Here is a 15,591-nt window from a genome sequence, read left to right on the forward strand (position 1 = left end):
AACCTCTCCTCTCTATCTTTATCTCATAAAGATATCAGTCAGTGTCTCCCAGCCCAGCTCAGGCAGCCAGAAGTAACGGCTCCGGGAACTGACAATAGTGGTTTTGTGGTGCCGACCCACAAGCGAGCCTGGTAACAATTACATGTGATATGGAGGAAACACTTTCAGCGTTGGGCCAGAATAGGCCCTGGAGGGTGATTTTAGTTTCTTCTTCTTCTTCTTCTTTTTTTTTTTAAGGAAAAAAAAAAAAAAAGCAAAAACCCCAAACATTTAATTCCACATACACCACAAATTTGATTTATTATTTCATTATACACCGAGTGGAAAAAATCTGCATTAGAGAATTCACTGGCTCTGACCTCAGAGCTCCCACAAAAGTGCTTTGTGTTTTTCCCTTGCTTTCTACCCGCCATCCCTCCTGCCTCGTCACCACCACCAGAGTGTGCTGCTGCCTTGTCCAGGCCAACCCGTCACCAGCCACTTGAAAGGCCACTGCAGGGGGGTAGCCGCCCCTCTTCCCAGCAGTGCCCGGCTGGAGGTAAACAGCTTCCTGTGGGCCAGGAGGCAAGGGGGCGACTTCAAAGGCAGAAAAGGTGGGTGATGACATTTGAAGAATCTCATCTATTTGGGAGTGAAGTTCTGTAATCCCCAGGAGGGGTTCCGGGGAAATGGGGGGTTTTGCTTAATACCACCTTAGAACCGAGGACGGGAAGGCACGAGAGACCTGGAAATATTCAGAAGCCTCCCGGAGACCTTCCTGCGATGTGTGCCTCTCCGAGCATCAATCAGGATTTAATATCGCCATCTGCATGGAGCAGCGTGGGCCCGTGAATTATGTATCACGGCTCAGCATCTACCCTACAGGACGGGCTCTTTCTCCTGCGTTCGCTCTTTGAGGGAAAGGGTCATGCATTTTTTAACTCTACAGGTGCACTTTACTATTCCCCGTGTCTGTTGGCATTACTGTCTTCCAGACCTCTGCTTTAGATCACCAGCCTGACAGGCTTTAAATGCATAAAAGATGGGCAGGCCGCACAATGGCGGTGGGACACACAGATCCGCACAAGTAGCCTTTTAGGCATCGTGCCTCTGCGAGCTCAAACTGTGCCGTGTTGAACTGCCCAGAATCTAATGGATTCGGGTTCCATTTCCTACTGGGTGGAAAACAAAAGCAGGCCATTTCCTCTGGCTAGCAGAGCCCACATCATCCTCTAACTAATGACCCTGCACCCTCCCCAGTCCTGCAGGACAATGGGCTCAGCCCTCCCGCGGACAGAGAGGAGCCCCCACCCCGGGCCCGGACCGCCCATTCCTCCGCAGCCAATCCCCGCAGGCTTGCCCACACCCCAGGCCATGCTGGGCGCCCAGCACCTTCCCGCAAGCCAAACTGGGGCCCCGCTGGTGCTGGCACATGCACATGCGGTGGGGCCGAGAAGGAACCTCTGAGAAAGCAAGAGGTGTGGGGACTTCAGATCACCAGCTGCTCTTACCAGGCTGGGAGGGGGAGGGGTTTTCTCCCAGGTAGAGCTTCTCTGCCAGCCGTTTTGCTCAAGACTGTAGCCCTGACTAGCACACTCACCCCCAAACCACCCGGTTCGCCTTGGAACTCGCCAGAAGGACTGGGAGCTGAGCTGCTGTGATGGTTTCTACATCACCCACACTCTCTCCCTCCCTCTCCCTCCCCTGCTCTCCTCCTCTCCAGCCACTCCCGGAAAGGAGAACTTCTCCCTCAATCCCCCCTTCCCCCCAAGTTCAAGCTTTTTTAGGAATCAGACCAGGCACACATAAGCAGCAATAAAGGCAGGAAACTTCCTCATAGGAAGGTTTCATTTCTCATCCACACCAGGAGTAACCACTTCCCCACTCAGAAAAAAATTGAAACTACGCATAACCCATAGCGGATAGTCTGTATTTTCCACAGTAAAAACTTAATGGAAAGAAAAAGGAGTAACTCGTTTCTTTTTTTTTTTTTCCTGTCCTTTCTTTATCTGAAGAAAACCAAGGCATTTTATTAAAATTTTTGAACACTCATTAAAACATCTGCTTTGCTTTGGTGTAGTTAACCCTTTCAATACCCAAGCCTGTGCAAACTCACATTCCTGTTCGGACGGCACACACACTGAGAAGCAGACACACACACATAGATACTGAGCAGAAGTCAGGGACACACACCTATTAGAAAGTCACACTACAGGCCCGTACACGCTTTCACGCCCGCTCGTAAAATATCACACGTCGTTTGCACAGACACATAGCCACCAAGATAAATACTATCATTTCTGCCTCTGTTTTTCTTGGAGAGAACTGAATCCTGGAAAGATACCAGTAAAACTTGTAAAGAAAACACACTTAATCCTTCCACACATCTTCTTGATCATTGAAATCTCATTTCCAGGTTTGGGGATCTTCATTTCTTGAACACAAACACGCCCCCAGTAGAAATGAACTCGATTTTCCTCTGAAGAGCTCTACCACCCGTGACTCTGGAGGTCGGTCTTGTGTCCCAGAAGGAACAGCATAAATGCTGTCTGTCCTGTGTCAGAGGAGTCCGGGCAGAGCCAAGAGTTGAACTCAAGGGCAAACCCCTTTAGGCCAATCTCCACATACAACAGAAGGGAAGTTGACCCTGTCGAAGTTGGAGCTACTGGGCCTGTTCGGTGGCTTGACAAGGGACTTCTTTCTCCAACTATTTCGTGAGTACCTTTCACCTGGGGCAAATTCATTTCCCAAAAAGAAGGCAGACCCTGGCTGGGGCCGTTCAGAGAGGGTTTTCTCCTCCATCTGTGACAGCAGCCTGAGGCATGAGCCAGCTCAGGCCAGCTAAAGACCTGGGGGAGGGGGGGGGGCAGAATATAAGGATTAAGGTGACACCTCCAGACCTCATTGGAAAGAAGGGGAACTGTAAGTCCCAAAGTCTGGCAGGTCTGATTTTTTCCCCCATGATGAGCATTTAGGTGTTTTTACTTGACACGTGCAATGTCAGATGATTTCTGACATTTATATCCTCCAGTCTCTCTCTGTTTTTTTGTTTTGTTTTGTTTTGTTTCCTCTCCTCCTCAGGTGCCCCCATCTTGCTGGTGGCCGAGGCACCATCTGAAGCCGCCTAGAGGTAACCCGGCTCTGCATCAGGGAAAGCGAATTTGTATCCACCGGCTGGCCATTCTGAGCCACTCACTCTGCCGGCTTCCGAAGGAACCCACCCTTCTAAGGAAACTAAATTTAAGCCAAACCACGAGTTCCTTGGTAATATCTGATTTTTAGGAAGGAATGAGAAGGAAAAGAAAATATTTTTAAAAATCTGGTCTGCCTTCTAAGGAAATTCAGCTGGAGTTGTTCTAAAGGAACACTGTATGGCCTGCGCTCCACACTAATGTTCACTAAGGAAACCCTGACGGCTGCGAATACTTTTAAATAATTAGAATTACAATGGCTCACCCCAGGCCAGGCAGAGGCACCAGGAGACACCAGGCAACAGCCTGCTGGCAGCCGCCCAGCAAAAGAACAGTCCCATCCTGGGCTTAGCTGAACGGAAGGAAAATGTCCTTGGCCCAAACTGGGAAATTGAGGACTGGCTGAACGTGGAACCGGAGTCAAGTTGTGGTCAGAGGTGGGTCCGAGATGATGGGACCGAGTTACTGGAAAGGGAAACGGGTTGGTCCCGTGGTAGCAAGAAGAGGCCAGGGGATTCCTCTCAGCTTCCTACACTGTAATTCAGTGGGAGGATTAAACCAAGTGGGTAGTTCTCAAAGTTCTTCTTAGAAGAGTTTGTTTTCTCTTTGAACAAAGTCTACCCAGAACTCCAATGTCCAAAGCAGGTAGAAGGAAGTGGGGCTCTCTTGGGTGCAGGAGGTAAGGTGGCGAGAAGGGGTGTAGAATCCGGTCCCCTCGGTTCCCCTGTCACCTCTGCTGGGCTTTGGGGAGCACAGTTTGAAACTCACCGAACTAGACCCCAGTTCCCTTGTTACTTTAAAACACCTTGTACAAGAGAAGGGATAGAAGGATTAGAAGACATCCATTTCGTGTATATCCCTGAGGGTCATATGGAGAGGAGCAGTCGGTTTCATTTTCCCTGACAATAACAGACTTTATTTCCTCTATAATTTATCCTTTATCCACAGCATAATCCCATCCTGTTCCTACTTCCAAAGCACTGCTTTCATTTCATTATTAGCAGCAAGGCAAAGAAGCAGCCCTTTCTCCTACTTAAAAAGAGAGACGGTTGTCACCTTGCCACTTCATTAGCAAGAAGTCTTGTCTTCAACATGGTCTCACCACTGACAAGCTGTGTGGCCTTGGGTAAGCCAGGAAACACCTCTGAGACTTTGTTTTCTCATCTATAAAATGAGAGGAGCGATTCTAAAGGTCAGTTTCAGTTCTTAAATTCAAAGTCCCTATAATGAGGTGGGGGAAAAGATCCCATAACCCCATAAATTGAACCAAAAATTGAAAAGGCTGTCTTCCCACCCAGAGAACAAGACCTTTACTCAAGGTGTCACTTCTGTTTCATCCGTTTGGTAAGCCTTGAAACAACCTCTAGGATTTTTCCAATGAGCACGCCTGTCTTGCATTATGGAGAGTTCAAATGTCTTTTAATCACATTAGCCCTACTGACGTGAGTTTCTTTCCTTAACTGAGTCTGTAGCTGCAAATTTATAAATATTGTGGATACGCAGTCCTGTGTGTCAGCATGTGAGCAACACCGATACATAAAAAGGAAGACCAAAAAGTTTCTTCAAATCCCTTGGCTGAATCATCTAAGCTCCCTGCTCGGGGTTTTAACCAAATTTTGCTCACTAACCCTGGATAAGCTGCTTTTTAAGAGTTATTTCTGTGAGCCGAGGCTGGATTTTGTTTTATTCAAAGCGACTTCGGTCTGTCACAAGACAGTCTCATAAAATCTGTATCTTGGCTTAAGCTGGGAAGAAATGAGCCAATCCATCAGCCCAGGAATGTGGCTGTTTGACCACTTCCTAAGGCAACTGGGAAGGGATGCAATCTATTCAATTTATGGGGCCGGGTGGCAGTGAGTGATGCACTCCTGAAGGCACAGCAAATGGAAATCCCTGTGAACTTTTGCAGTGATAAAGTTCAAAATCTGAATAAAAGAACCTCTGGGAGGGCAGGAAGGAGGGGATGAGAGGGTGGGAGGGGAAGGCAGCATGTAAGCATGAAGAAAGGAGTAAGGAACCAGGCAAGCTCCCTCTTCGAAAACACCTCCAATGGATTCACCGAAGACAGAACCAGGAATTGGGTCTGGAAAGGGGACCTTTGGAAAAATCACTTCCCTTTAATCTGGATTCTAAAAATGAACCTTCATGTAATCGTTAAAAAACGCAAGTTTGATGTGATTACCTCCTCTGACCTCGAATCATGCCACCTGTGGTAACCTTGTTATTTGTCATCTTATATCATAAACAAATGCAATTCCAATAGGGCAGCCAATATAATATCATTAGTTTTTATTTATGTCCACTCTTTTCCAGTCCTCATTGCAAATGCAATTTTGATGCCCTTGATGAGAGATGTGGGATTACAATGCCTGCCCATTTCAATAGACATTTGGGGAAGGAAATAGAGGAAGACTAATTTTGAGGTCTCTCCAAAAACCAAAGGAGAAAAAAAGGTAATATAATATTTTTTTTCATTTATTTGGACTAAGCGAACCAAAGGCTTATGGTGAGATATCAGGGGCTCCCCATTGGTGAGTGAATGAAATCCAAACCTCTTGGCCTAGCAATGGGGCCTTGCGTTTAGCCTAATGAATCGTTTCTGACCTTATTTGCAATTATTTCCCTCCACACATTCTAAAGTGCAGCTTCTGAGTGTTCCCCAAATAAACCCAGTGCCCATTTCTCAGTTCTCATCTTCCCCTGAGACCCCTTCCCAGCTCTAATGCCCATCCGTCCTCTCAGTCGAGGCTCACATGCCACCACCTCCTCCCTGGTCTCCCACACCAAGAGTACTCTTCCAGCCTCCATATCTAGAACCTCCGAGACCGAAGTTCTTTAACACCTAAGATGTGCAAGGGCTCGGGACAGCCTTATCCCTTCCGCTGGACCACGGCAACTTGACAAGCATGACTCCTTCCTCATTCATCTTTAGTGAACTTTATAGGATCAAACCCAGAGCCTTGCCCAAAAGTCAGACTCTGAGGGATTAATTCACCAACTGCTAGTTGACTAACTTAGCACCGAAAGTATCACTAACCAGCACGAACTCTGAGGAAGCTTTATCCAAACTGTTCTGCTTCTCTAGTCCTACCCTTCCTTCCCAACCCAACAGTGTGCTGTTAAACGCGACAATTTTTTAGTGGTGAACTGAGAGTTTCATTTAACGTGTTTGGGATCATGATACCTAGTCATAAGTCAAGGCTGAGTTATGTGAATCCGGTCTCCAAAGGACACTCTAAACCCCGGAGAATAATGTTGCAGTTCAAAGGATATTTACATTTTAATCCTAGTGATGGTAAAAATAATTTATCTGAGGGTTTCTTCACCCTCCCACCCCCCGCCTCTCTCATTCTCCCGAAGGTGAGTTCTAGATAGTTGTTACCAATAGCACCAGGAAGAGGCGTGCTCCTACTTCATCACTAAGCTGGTTGCTGGTAATCAATGATCTCTTCCCTCTACCCATCCCTCCCCTATCTCCCTGCCCTTGGCCCCCAAGATGCCTTTTGGGGCACATCTGTTTTATTTTTCCCCTTCATCAAAACAATTATTATTACTACTGCTCAGCCCCGCAGTGTGCAATTCCCTTTATCTTCTTTGCTGAAAGACTGGCCAGAGCCCAGATCACTGGTTATCAGGATCTTCTGAGGCCCAGAGCAGGGACTCACTGGATACATGCATTAAGCTGGCTAGCAGCCCCATCCACTGTGGGCTACCGGGGAGAGCTTTCCTTTTGTTATTCCCAGCCCCCTCCCTTTTTCCTGGATTAGATCATGACTCTTTTATGAAGACCCAGAGGGAAATGGGATTATTAAGAGTCTTGCTGGGTAAAAGCTATTTTGTCTTTATGATGACTTTCTTGAGTTCAGCTGCTGAGGGGCCTTAATGCCAGAGTAGAAGTTATAGCACGTTGGGGGGGAGCACCCTCCGCACATGCTGCCTGCTGAGCACACTTGCAGGGATGAAGGATGGAAGAGAAGAAAAGGAAAGGAAAGGGGGAGAGATTTTAAAAAAAAAAAAAAAAGTAGAGATGAGAACACCACCAGCAGAAGAACAAGGAGAGAGAGAGAGAGAGAAAAAAAAAATGCAACAAGGAGATGTAAATCTGAGATGAAAATCCAGCAAAGAATATTGCTCTCTGAAGAACAGTGTGCTGAGAGATCATCTGAAGCTTATGAAACACAGACCAGTGTTCAGTGGGGTAAGAGCTGAGAATGATAATTATTTTATTACCCAAACTCATACAAACAACATAAACTTATCACAATGGTTATAATGTGCTTCCTACGATCTGAGCTCCAGTTAACCTCCCTGAAGCTCTTCCGAGGATAAAGGCCTTCAGAACTGGACCAAGCAGTGCCCTGTGCAATCTGCCACGGCACAAAACCCCCGATGGGCGAAGTAGTTCTATCAAACACACTTTGCAGGTAAAGAAATTGAGGTACAGAGAGATGGAGTGTTCTGGAGCCCAGAGCTGGCAAATGGCTGAGCTGGCTTTTCAGCCCGGGCGGTCCGGCTGCAGTGCTTCGCGGCTGCAGTGCTTCGGAAGCTGGAAAGCCCAAGGCAGGGCTCCCCAAAACTTCTATGTGACAAACTTATTTAGGGAAAGACAAATGTTTTGCCTGGGCAGAAAACTCCCTTTGCTCTTCCCGCCTGCCAGTAATCTGTCCGTTCAAGGCTGGGTGTGGGGAGGGCTGGGAGCCCTTACCCTCTTCTGCCCTCCCAGTTCACACTGGCACCCAGCTCCTTGTCATCCCAGCCCTCTTTCCTGTGTACCGGGAGCCAAGGTGTGTCTTTGGGGTGGGAGGGTGGTGTGGATAGGATGTTCGAGTCTGAAACCATGTGTCACAACATTGAGGGTGTTTTGCTGGCAACTCCCATTTCTCGCCTGTCGCCCCAAGCCCACTCATCCCTATCCTAAATGCCACGTTGTTATTGTTCTACTGGATAGGGGAAGCATTTTCAGAAATGGGGGATTTATTTTTATAGCACAGCTGGTCTGCCAAAGGTCACATAATTTGGCAACGTTCCCAGTGGTTAAAAATTAATTTCTTCTTATTAATACAACCAAGGTCCCATAGGATCGGAGCTCAGCCTTATCTAAACTTGACAGCTTCCTAAACCTTCAGAAGATCCTTTCTCCTGGAGGACCAGCCATGCTACAGGGCCACTATGTCCAGGAATCCAGCCTCACCGAATCCTGTTGGGTAATGAAACCATTAAGCCCCTTGGCCATTTCTCATCAAGGCAGATAAGGCTTTGAAAAATGCTGTTGTCTCTCTAGGACAAACTTAGGCAGGATCTTCCAGGAATGGGTTAATTAAAAAAAAAAAAAAAAGTGACTACTTTACCTGGAAGGAAAGGTACAAAGACTAACTTCTGGGGATCAAACTCATGTCTGCCACTCAAGGAGGATGCCACAAAGATCACAGAGTGGCAAATAATGGTCAGATGATAAAATACTGCAAATACCTTAATGACAATGTAAACTACTGCCCAGATGTCACGTTTGAAGTCCTTTCTCCACAGTGCAAGAAATTAAAAGGTATCATGCTTCTGCTCCAACTTCTAAAAAAGAAAAATCTCATCTCTATTTCCTAGTCTTTCCCAGCTTACCAATAAACCTGGCTCTGAATTCCATCAACCAAGAATTGTCCCACACTCTGACCACCCGGTCAGCTCATTCTCTTGATTACTTTAAGAAGCAGATGAATGAATTGAACAAACAGCACTGGGCAGGGACCTAAGAATCATCTAGCCAATGGTGTTTCTCCCCACAAATGCTCCCCAGGCCCCTCCCAGCCCTTGTTTACATTCATGCCTCATTGCATATGAATTGGCATTTGGACTCCTCTTTTTCTATACTAAGGAAGATAGGAGCTGACCTCTCTGTGGCAAAATGTGGACTTCACAGTCAACAGCAGGGGATGAGAGCCATTTGGTAGACAGCAGGAGTCCCATCTAGATAGCCTGGGGTTTCCAAGTCACCGCAGTCTTCCAACCTTACATTTTGCCAGTTGGGTGCTCTGTGACTTAATCTGAAGGCAGACTGACACCAAAGTCCAAACCCGCAGTGCTGCCTGGGCATTTGCAACCCTACCAGGCACATCCTGGACAAGAAGGTGCTTGCCAGGAGCACTCATGGGGAGCTCTATTCTTTCCACTGTTTTGCACTGTGTGCTCTGTTGGCAGCCGGTAAGAGTTTTACTACCTCCAGTGGCTGCTTATGGGGTAAAGTTTACTGGGCACGCATTGAACGTGGGCATGAGACCAGTCCCCAGAGCCTAGAGCGGGCTGTCGGTGTACAATCTAGGAGTTCAGAGTTTTGCTTGCAAATCATTACACCTGCTCATAGTCATCCGGCATTTTGGGGAGAGGGGCTAAAAAAGAAATCCTTATCAGGCACCTGGAACGTCATTGCTTCTCTTTTAGGATTTGTTTGAACCCAGACCTGTCTCCCACAGACAGTTTACACCTCTTATCTGATCATCCACTCCAGACGCAAGGTTGATTGACCGCGTCTGCCCGTGTCCATGGCAATGGTGTTTAAACCCAGGCATAGATCAAAGCTCTGGGGGCGGGAGAGGGAAGGCTGCTGGTTATAGGGTCTGGGTTCTTTTGGCCCCAAGCGACGTGTCCCGGGGGTGGAGACGTTGGGGCTGGGAGTTGCCACCATCTGAAGAAACCCATTGTCAGGACCTGAATAATTTCCTGAGCAAACCGCAGACCGCCTCTCCTCCCCCCCCCCCAACCCCCGACGACGATTAACTCCAGCAAAGGGGTGAGTCGTGCCGGGCGCTGACGAGGAGTGGCTAGCGCCAGGGGGCTCTCCTCTCTGTCTGTAGCCTAAAGGAAAGGAGGAGGAGGGAGGGCGGCGAGCCTGAGTACACGCCAGTACACCAGAGCGTGGATCCCCTCCCCTTTCAGAGAAATTCAACCGGAGCCGCAGAAGCTGCGACACGGATGAGCCGGATCCCCTAAGCTTGCCAGGAAAGCTGATTCCCACCCCACCCCCACGGTTCCCAGAGAAGAGGCCGGTTCATTCCACCACCCCGCCCCCCCCGCCCCCCCTTCCCCCAGCGCCAGCCCCTGGACATTGCCTCTGCTCTGCGGGCGCCCCCCACCCAGCCGCCGGGCTCCTGGGACCCGGTTGGAAAAACTGCGGTGCAGTCAGCCCGAGGCAAAGGGTGGGGGCAGCCGTTTAATCACAGCTCGCCTCGCCTCCATTAACTTGTGTTGATATTAAAAAGAAATCAATCAGTGAAAATGAAGCGTTGGCTGTGAATATTTCTCTTTCTCACGTGGAAAAGCAAGGAGCGAGAAGGCGGGGGAGGGGAAGCTGACCGCGCCGGCGACTGCAGAGGTTTCTCCCAAGCGGAGAACCGCAGCGGCGACTTAACTTTCTGGCAGTGGACAGCGCGGAGGAAATGCCGCAAGCCTCTCCCTGGGGGTGTCCTTAGTCAAGGAGGAGGAGGGGACAAGGCTGGAGTTGTTGGAGGCAGCCAAGTTCTCCCAGTCTCGAGCCTCGGTTTTGCTTTCGCTGGTAATATTTTTGCCTAATAGAATGTTTATGGATCGTTCGGCTCTGTTTCTGCTGCGTAGCCCAAACAAATCGATGCAGTGTTAGAGACGGCGTTGAGGGGTGGGGCAGGCTGGAGGGCCACCACGTCCCCGCCACGTGGATGCCCGCGCGCCGCGTGCTCCTCACCTGCTCAGGCGCCCGGGCGGGCGCTGGGCGCTGCTAGGAGCGGTGCGAGTTGCGCGCATCCCCGAGGCTAGAGCCGGCTCCCCGCCGCCCCTCTCCGCCCTCGGTTCTGAAATCGCACCCTGACTTCCCGCCTCCCAGTTCGGCCAGCGCTCGGATCCCCAGCTCCGCCGACCCCGGGCCTCAGCCCCTCGGAGCCGGCCCTCCAGGGGCGGCGGGGGGAATTCAACGCAGAGCTGGGCGCGGGAGACAGGAGGGGGCGCTCAGGGGAGGGCCCGCCGGGCTGCCCCGAGCCCCCGAACCCAGTCGGAAGGAGGCAGGCAGGCAGGCAGGCAGGCGGCGGGTCAGGGAGTGGGGGGGCCTGGAGCGCTCAGCCCATGCGGCCTCCCGACCGCCCGCCAGTCGGAGAGGCTGCCGCCGCGGCCGCGGGGTTATTTGCTCAGTCGCTCCCCCTCCTGCACCTTCCGCCCTCCCTTTCCCCTGACTCCTTCTCGGAACGGGTTCCCGCCACCGCTGCCGCCGGCTGGGCTCAGCCCCCTCCCGGCAGGCGCGCACCGGGTGAGTCAGAGGTTTAGTAGGGCCTCGCCCTTTGCCAGCGGCTGCCAGCTCCTCGGGTGCCAGTCGGGTGCTCCGACGGGAAGCCCGAGCTCCCCGCGGTTTACGATCGCCTTTTTGAGGGGCTGGAGACTATCCGCCCAGGGCGGGTCCCAGCTCCGTGTTCCACAAGGAGGTCCCACGCCAGGTGCCCGGCTGCCTGCGGCATCTTAGTGGGTGACCTGCCCCGCGCTCCGCGCCTCTGGGCTTCTCTAGAAGTGACGCAGCGCGGCCCGGGGCTAGGGTGGGAGGGGGCTCTGCGGAGAGCGCGAAAGGCAGGTGGCAGAGCGGGAGTGGGTTCGAGCGGGTGTCGCACGCACACGTACACTCCGCGCAGCGCTCGGGGACAGATGTGCGAACATCTGGGGTAGGAGATGGCCTCTGAGTCTTTACGACCCCTCCCGCTCCGCAAAGCACACGGAACCTGAAGTTGGGTGTGTGTGTCCGCGCGCGCACGTGTGTGTATGTGAGAGCGCGCGCGCGCCGGTGTTGCCCCAGTGTGCGCGCGCTCGCCGGGGCCTACTAGAGTCCGTGCCTGAACACATAATATACCGTGGGCATCTTCACCGCGTGCGCGCGCAAACACACACACACACACACACACACACACACACACACACAGCGAATCACACAAACATACATAATTTATGCAGCATCTAGGTCTGTGGGAGGTAATTTAATTTCGCTTCAAGCTGGGAACTTAGAATTAAGGCAAGAGGGGATGGGGAGACAAGTGAGACCTGCGCCCATCTCTGATCCGATTTGCAGCTGCCCTGAAGACCGGTTATATGGCAAAGAAGGAGCAGCAAACGTGTGGATCTGGATAGCAAAGGCGATCCTCAGTCTTCCTTCCCATCAACTAAACACTCGAGCTTAAATGGGGTGTGTTGGCGGCGAGAGCCAGAGCACCAGGCGAACAGCTTCCCCTCTGGGCTCCCGCAGGACCCCCTGTACCGCGGCGATGGAGGGGAGGGGCCCAGGAAGCCGCAGGGGGTTAGCCCTACCACGGCCGCCGGTAGCCTTGGAAGTGCCTTCCACGAAGGCTTTATCTCCTCGTTCTCCTTTCCCTGTTTCCTCCATAGATGGTTTCCCCAATCTCAATCACCTGTAGCAGCTTCCAAGAGTTTTGTCGGATTCCTCACACTGTTTTCAGAGGGGAGAGAGGCTCACTCTGGGGAGAGTGGTGTGGGGAAGGAAGGGCAAGCCCCACTGGATTCCCCGCACTCAGCGATCCCTTCTCAGGCCGTGTGCCCCTTGCCAGCCCTCCTCCCCGCTGCCAAACACTGGCCCCAGACTGTTCTGGGCCTTGCAGTCCTTATCTCTGCAGTCTGTCCACACACCCTTTTTGGCAGTGGTTGAGAACAAATTCCACTCAAAAGTTTCTAACCACTTCACAAGAGCAAGAGACCTTCGAAGGCGACGCAGTCTGTTTTATCTAATAATAATTTTGAAAAGAACATGATTTACTTTCCCAGAAAACACATGGATGCACGAAGGAGAGCGGGGACGACCAGCCGCCTTGGTTGCCAGCAGCGCCCAGCCCCAGGCCCCTAGCTCAGCTGCAGGCCCACTTGCTCCCTCAGCCTGTGCCCTGTGATTTCCAGGCATATCCACACATTCTGCAAAGAATCCACAGCACTGGAAAACCAAAACTAGACTCTTGTGTTTCCCAAGCCCTTCAGTTAACATTGCTCCATGTAGCTAAGTGGAGAGAATGCAAATGATTTATATTTCACTGGCTAGGTTGAAGAAACTCAAGGGAGATGTGTTCTGCTTCAAGACAGGGGGAAAAAAAATCCCAAAAACTGTAATGCAAAGGCTTTGTAGTATTTTTAAACCTTTGATTCAGTCCATATGTGACATCTGAACACCGCCAAATTCTGTCTATGTTTCAAAACACACACACACACACACACACACACACACACACACACACATACACACTCTCCTAGTAGGGGAGAAAAGTTGGGTTTTAGGAGCGGTGGTGGTGGTGTAGGCAGGGCCGGCTGGGATCTCTCTTTAAATTATTTAGTATAGAGAAAGCCTCTTTCTATGCCATTCCGTGGGGCCCGTATAAGCCGTTGGCTTTAAAGGGAAAAGCATGTTGAAATGAACAGAAAAACTTTCAGGGGCTTACCTGGTTGGCCTCTCACTTCGTGTCCTGAAAAGTAGAGAGCTAAGAAAACCCAGGTGAGAGGAAACATATCCATTTTGGAGAAGGAGGCTTTCTCCAGAGCTGGATTTGTAGATTTCTTGTATAATTTTAAGTCTTTTTGTTTTCCTCTCTCTTGCTTTCTTCCTTACAGTGTCTTCTGCAAAGGTCTCTAATGGTCAGTGTTTCCCTCCTGGGTGCTGGCGGCCCGTCTTCACCTTATTCCTGCCGGATTCTCACCTCGCTAAGAGGAGGGTGGCTCTTGAAATCAGCAAAGCGGGAGCAAGCTGGCAAGAGGGGACGGGCTTCCTCTCTTAAAAACAAAACGCATCTATGTCCTCTCCAGTTCCTCAAAGTATCATTTCCTTTATCCTACAACATCACGAAGATTTCCCGAAAGCCAAGCGTAAAAAATATATATATAATAATGATGATGATGATAAAAAGAAAAGCCCCAGACTTGGCTTGGGCATCCCACGGTCCCCAGGCAGCTGTGCGATCTCAGAGGCGTAAACTGACACACATCCCCCGGCACCCGGGACCGACACGCGGGCGGCGGCAGCCACCGCCGGACGGCCGGAGCGGGAGGCGGCCGCCCAGCTCCTGCCGTCGCCGGGTTCCCCTAGCGGGAGCCTCCCCAGCGACTACACCCGCTCGGCCAGCCTGACGAGGGGAGTCAGAGGAAAGAAGCTGCGGCGGCGGCGGCGGCGGCGGCGGCGGCTGTGGCGGCTGCGGCTGCTGCTGCGGGGCGGCGGCGGCGGCTGGGATCGCCTGGGAGTGAGCGAGCCCCTCTCCGAGTTCGCTCGCGCCCGCCCTCACCTCCACCTCGCCCAGCGCCTCGCCGAGGTCTGCGCGTCTGAGGATGTGCCGGGGGCGGGCTGCGGGCTGGTGCCTCGCTCGCCTTCTCTGCTTCCCCTCCGGCTCCCCCCAGCCTTTTCAGGCCGAGCCGCATGTGGATGTCAGAGCCGCGGCAGAGCTATCCGATTACGCGCCGGCTCAGGGCCCGCCCCTTCTGTGTTCCTGATTAAAGAGGCAGCCGCGGAGACGCGCGGCGCACAGCTCAGCTCCGCGGCACCCGGCTCGGGCGGGGCGGCGGCGGCTCCCCCCCCCCCCACCCGCCCAGCCGCGGCCCGATCAAAGTTGAGGCGGCTCCCATCCAGCCGCTTCTCTCCCACCCGCACCTTTCGCCCACCCCGGGCACCTCCGCGCCTGGCTGCGCCCGGCCGCCCGCGCGCAATGCCCGGGAGAGGGAGCGCCCCGGGGCACCTCCGGGGCGCACTGCCCTTGGCCGCGCCGTCCCCGCCCGCGGGAGACTCCGCAGGAAATGCGGGCGATCCCTGCCCCCCACCCAGATTGCCGAGCTCCGAGGCCACACACGTAGGAGGCAGCACAATGCCACGCGCAATGGCGTTACAAGAGGAGTTGGGTGGCGTGCGGTGTTTAGTGTAGGGAACCAGGCGGCGGCTCAGCCATGCGTTCGCACAGGCAGCGGTGCGTGGCGGCGACACACACGGCCGGCCCCGGCTGAATAAGACCCCAAACACTCGTGCGTTCACTACTCGGGTCCTTTGTTGTGTCCCAAACAGACTCCTCTCCTCGCTGGGTAAGGGTTCAGTTCTCCCTGCGCGCCTAACTTGTAACTATCGGAAGAAGAGAGACTTTCTGCCAGGAATTTCTTCAGGTAATTAAAATGGATTCCCCCCAATCGTCCCAAAAAGTGCGGGTACGTGAAGGCTTCTCCTCCGAAGGCTACTGTAGCTACTTCTATTCACCTTTTCCCCAGGGAAATGTGGTCACAGCGCGCCCGAGAAAGAAAACAGCATTATGCCAACTATTTTTAAATGGAGGTGTGAAAACTGTTTAGAGGGAGTTGTAAGCTAACAGCTGGGGAAACACTTGTATCTTTGTTTCTGAGGATGGCTTTGTGGATTCCAAACTGTCTTGCTTCACTAAGCACCTATTACTACGTTATC

General features: G+C 52.0%; 1 protein-coding gene across 2 annotated transcripts in view; it reads right to left on the minus strand.

Moving 5' to 3' along the window:
- The window catches only part of NRP2 (neuropilin 2), a 113,569-nt gene extending 99,043 nt beyond the window's left edge, over nucleotides 1-14,526 (minus strand). For both annotated transcript variants that reach the window (XM_080799280.1, XM_080799281.1), the window contains exon 1: nucleotides 13,604-14,526. In XM_080799280.1, coding sequence (XP_080655406.1) covers nucleotides 13,604-13,676 — 73 coding nt within the window. In that variant the 5' untranslated portion in view covers nucleotides 13,677-14,526. The remainder of the gene's footprint in view (nucleotides 1-13,603) is intronic.
- Between the last annotated feature and the right edge of the window lie 1,065 nt (nucleotides 14,527-15,591).

The sequence above is a fragment of the Martes martes genome, assembly GCF_963455335.1.
Source record: "Martes martes genome assembly, chromosome: 3".
NCBI classification, from domain to species: Eukaryota; Metazoa; Chordata; class Mammalia; order Carnivora; family Mustelidae; genus Martes; species Martes martes.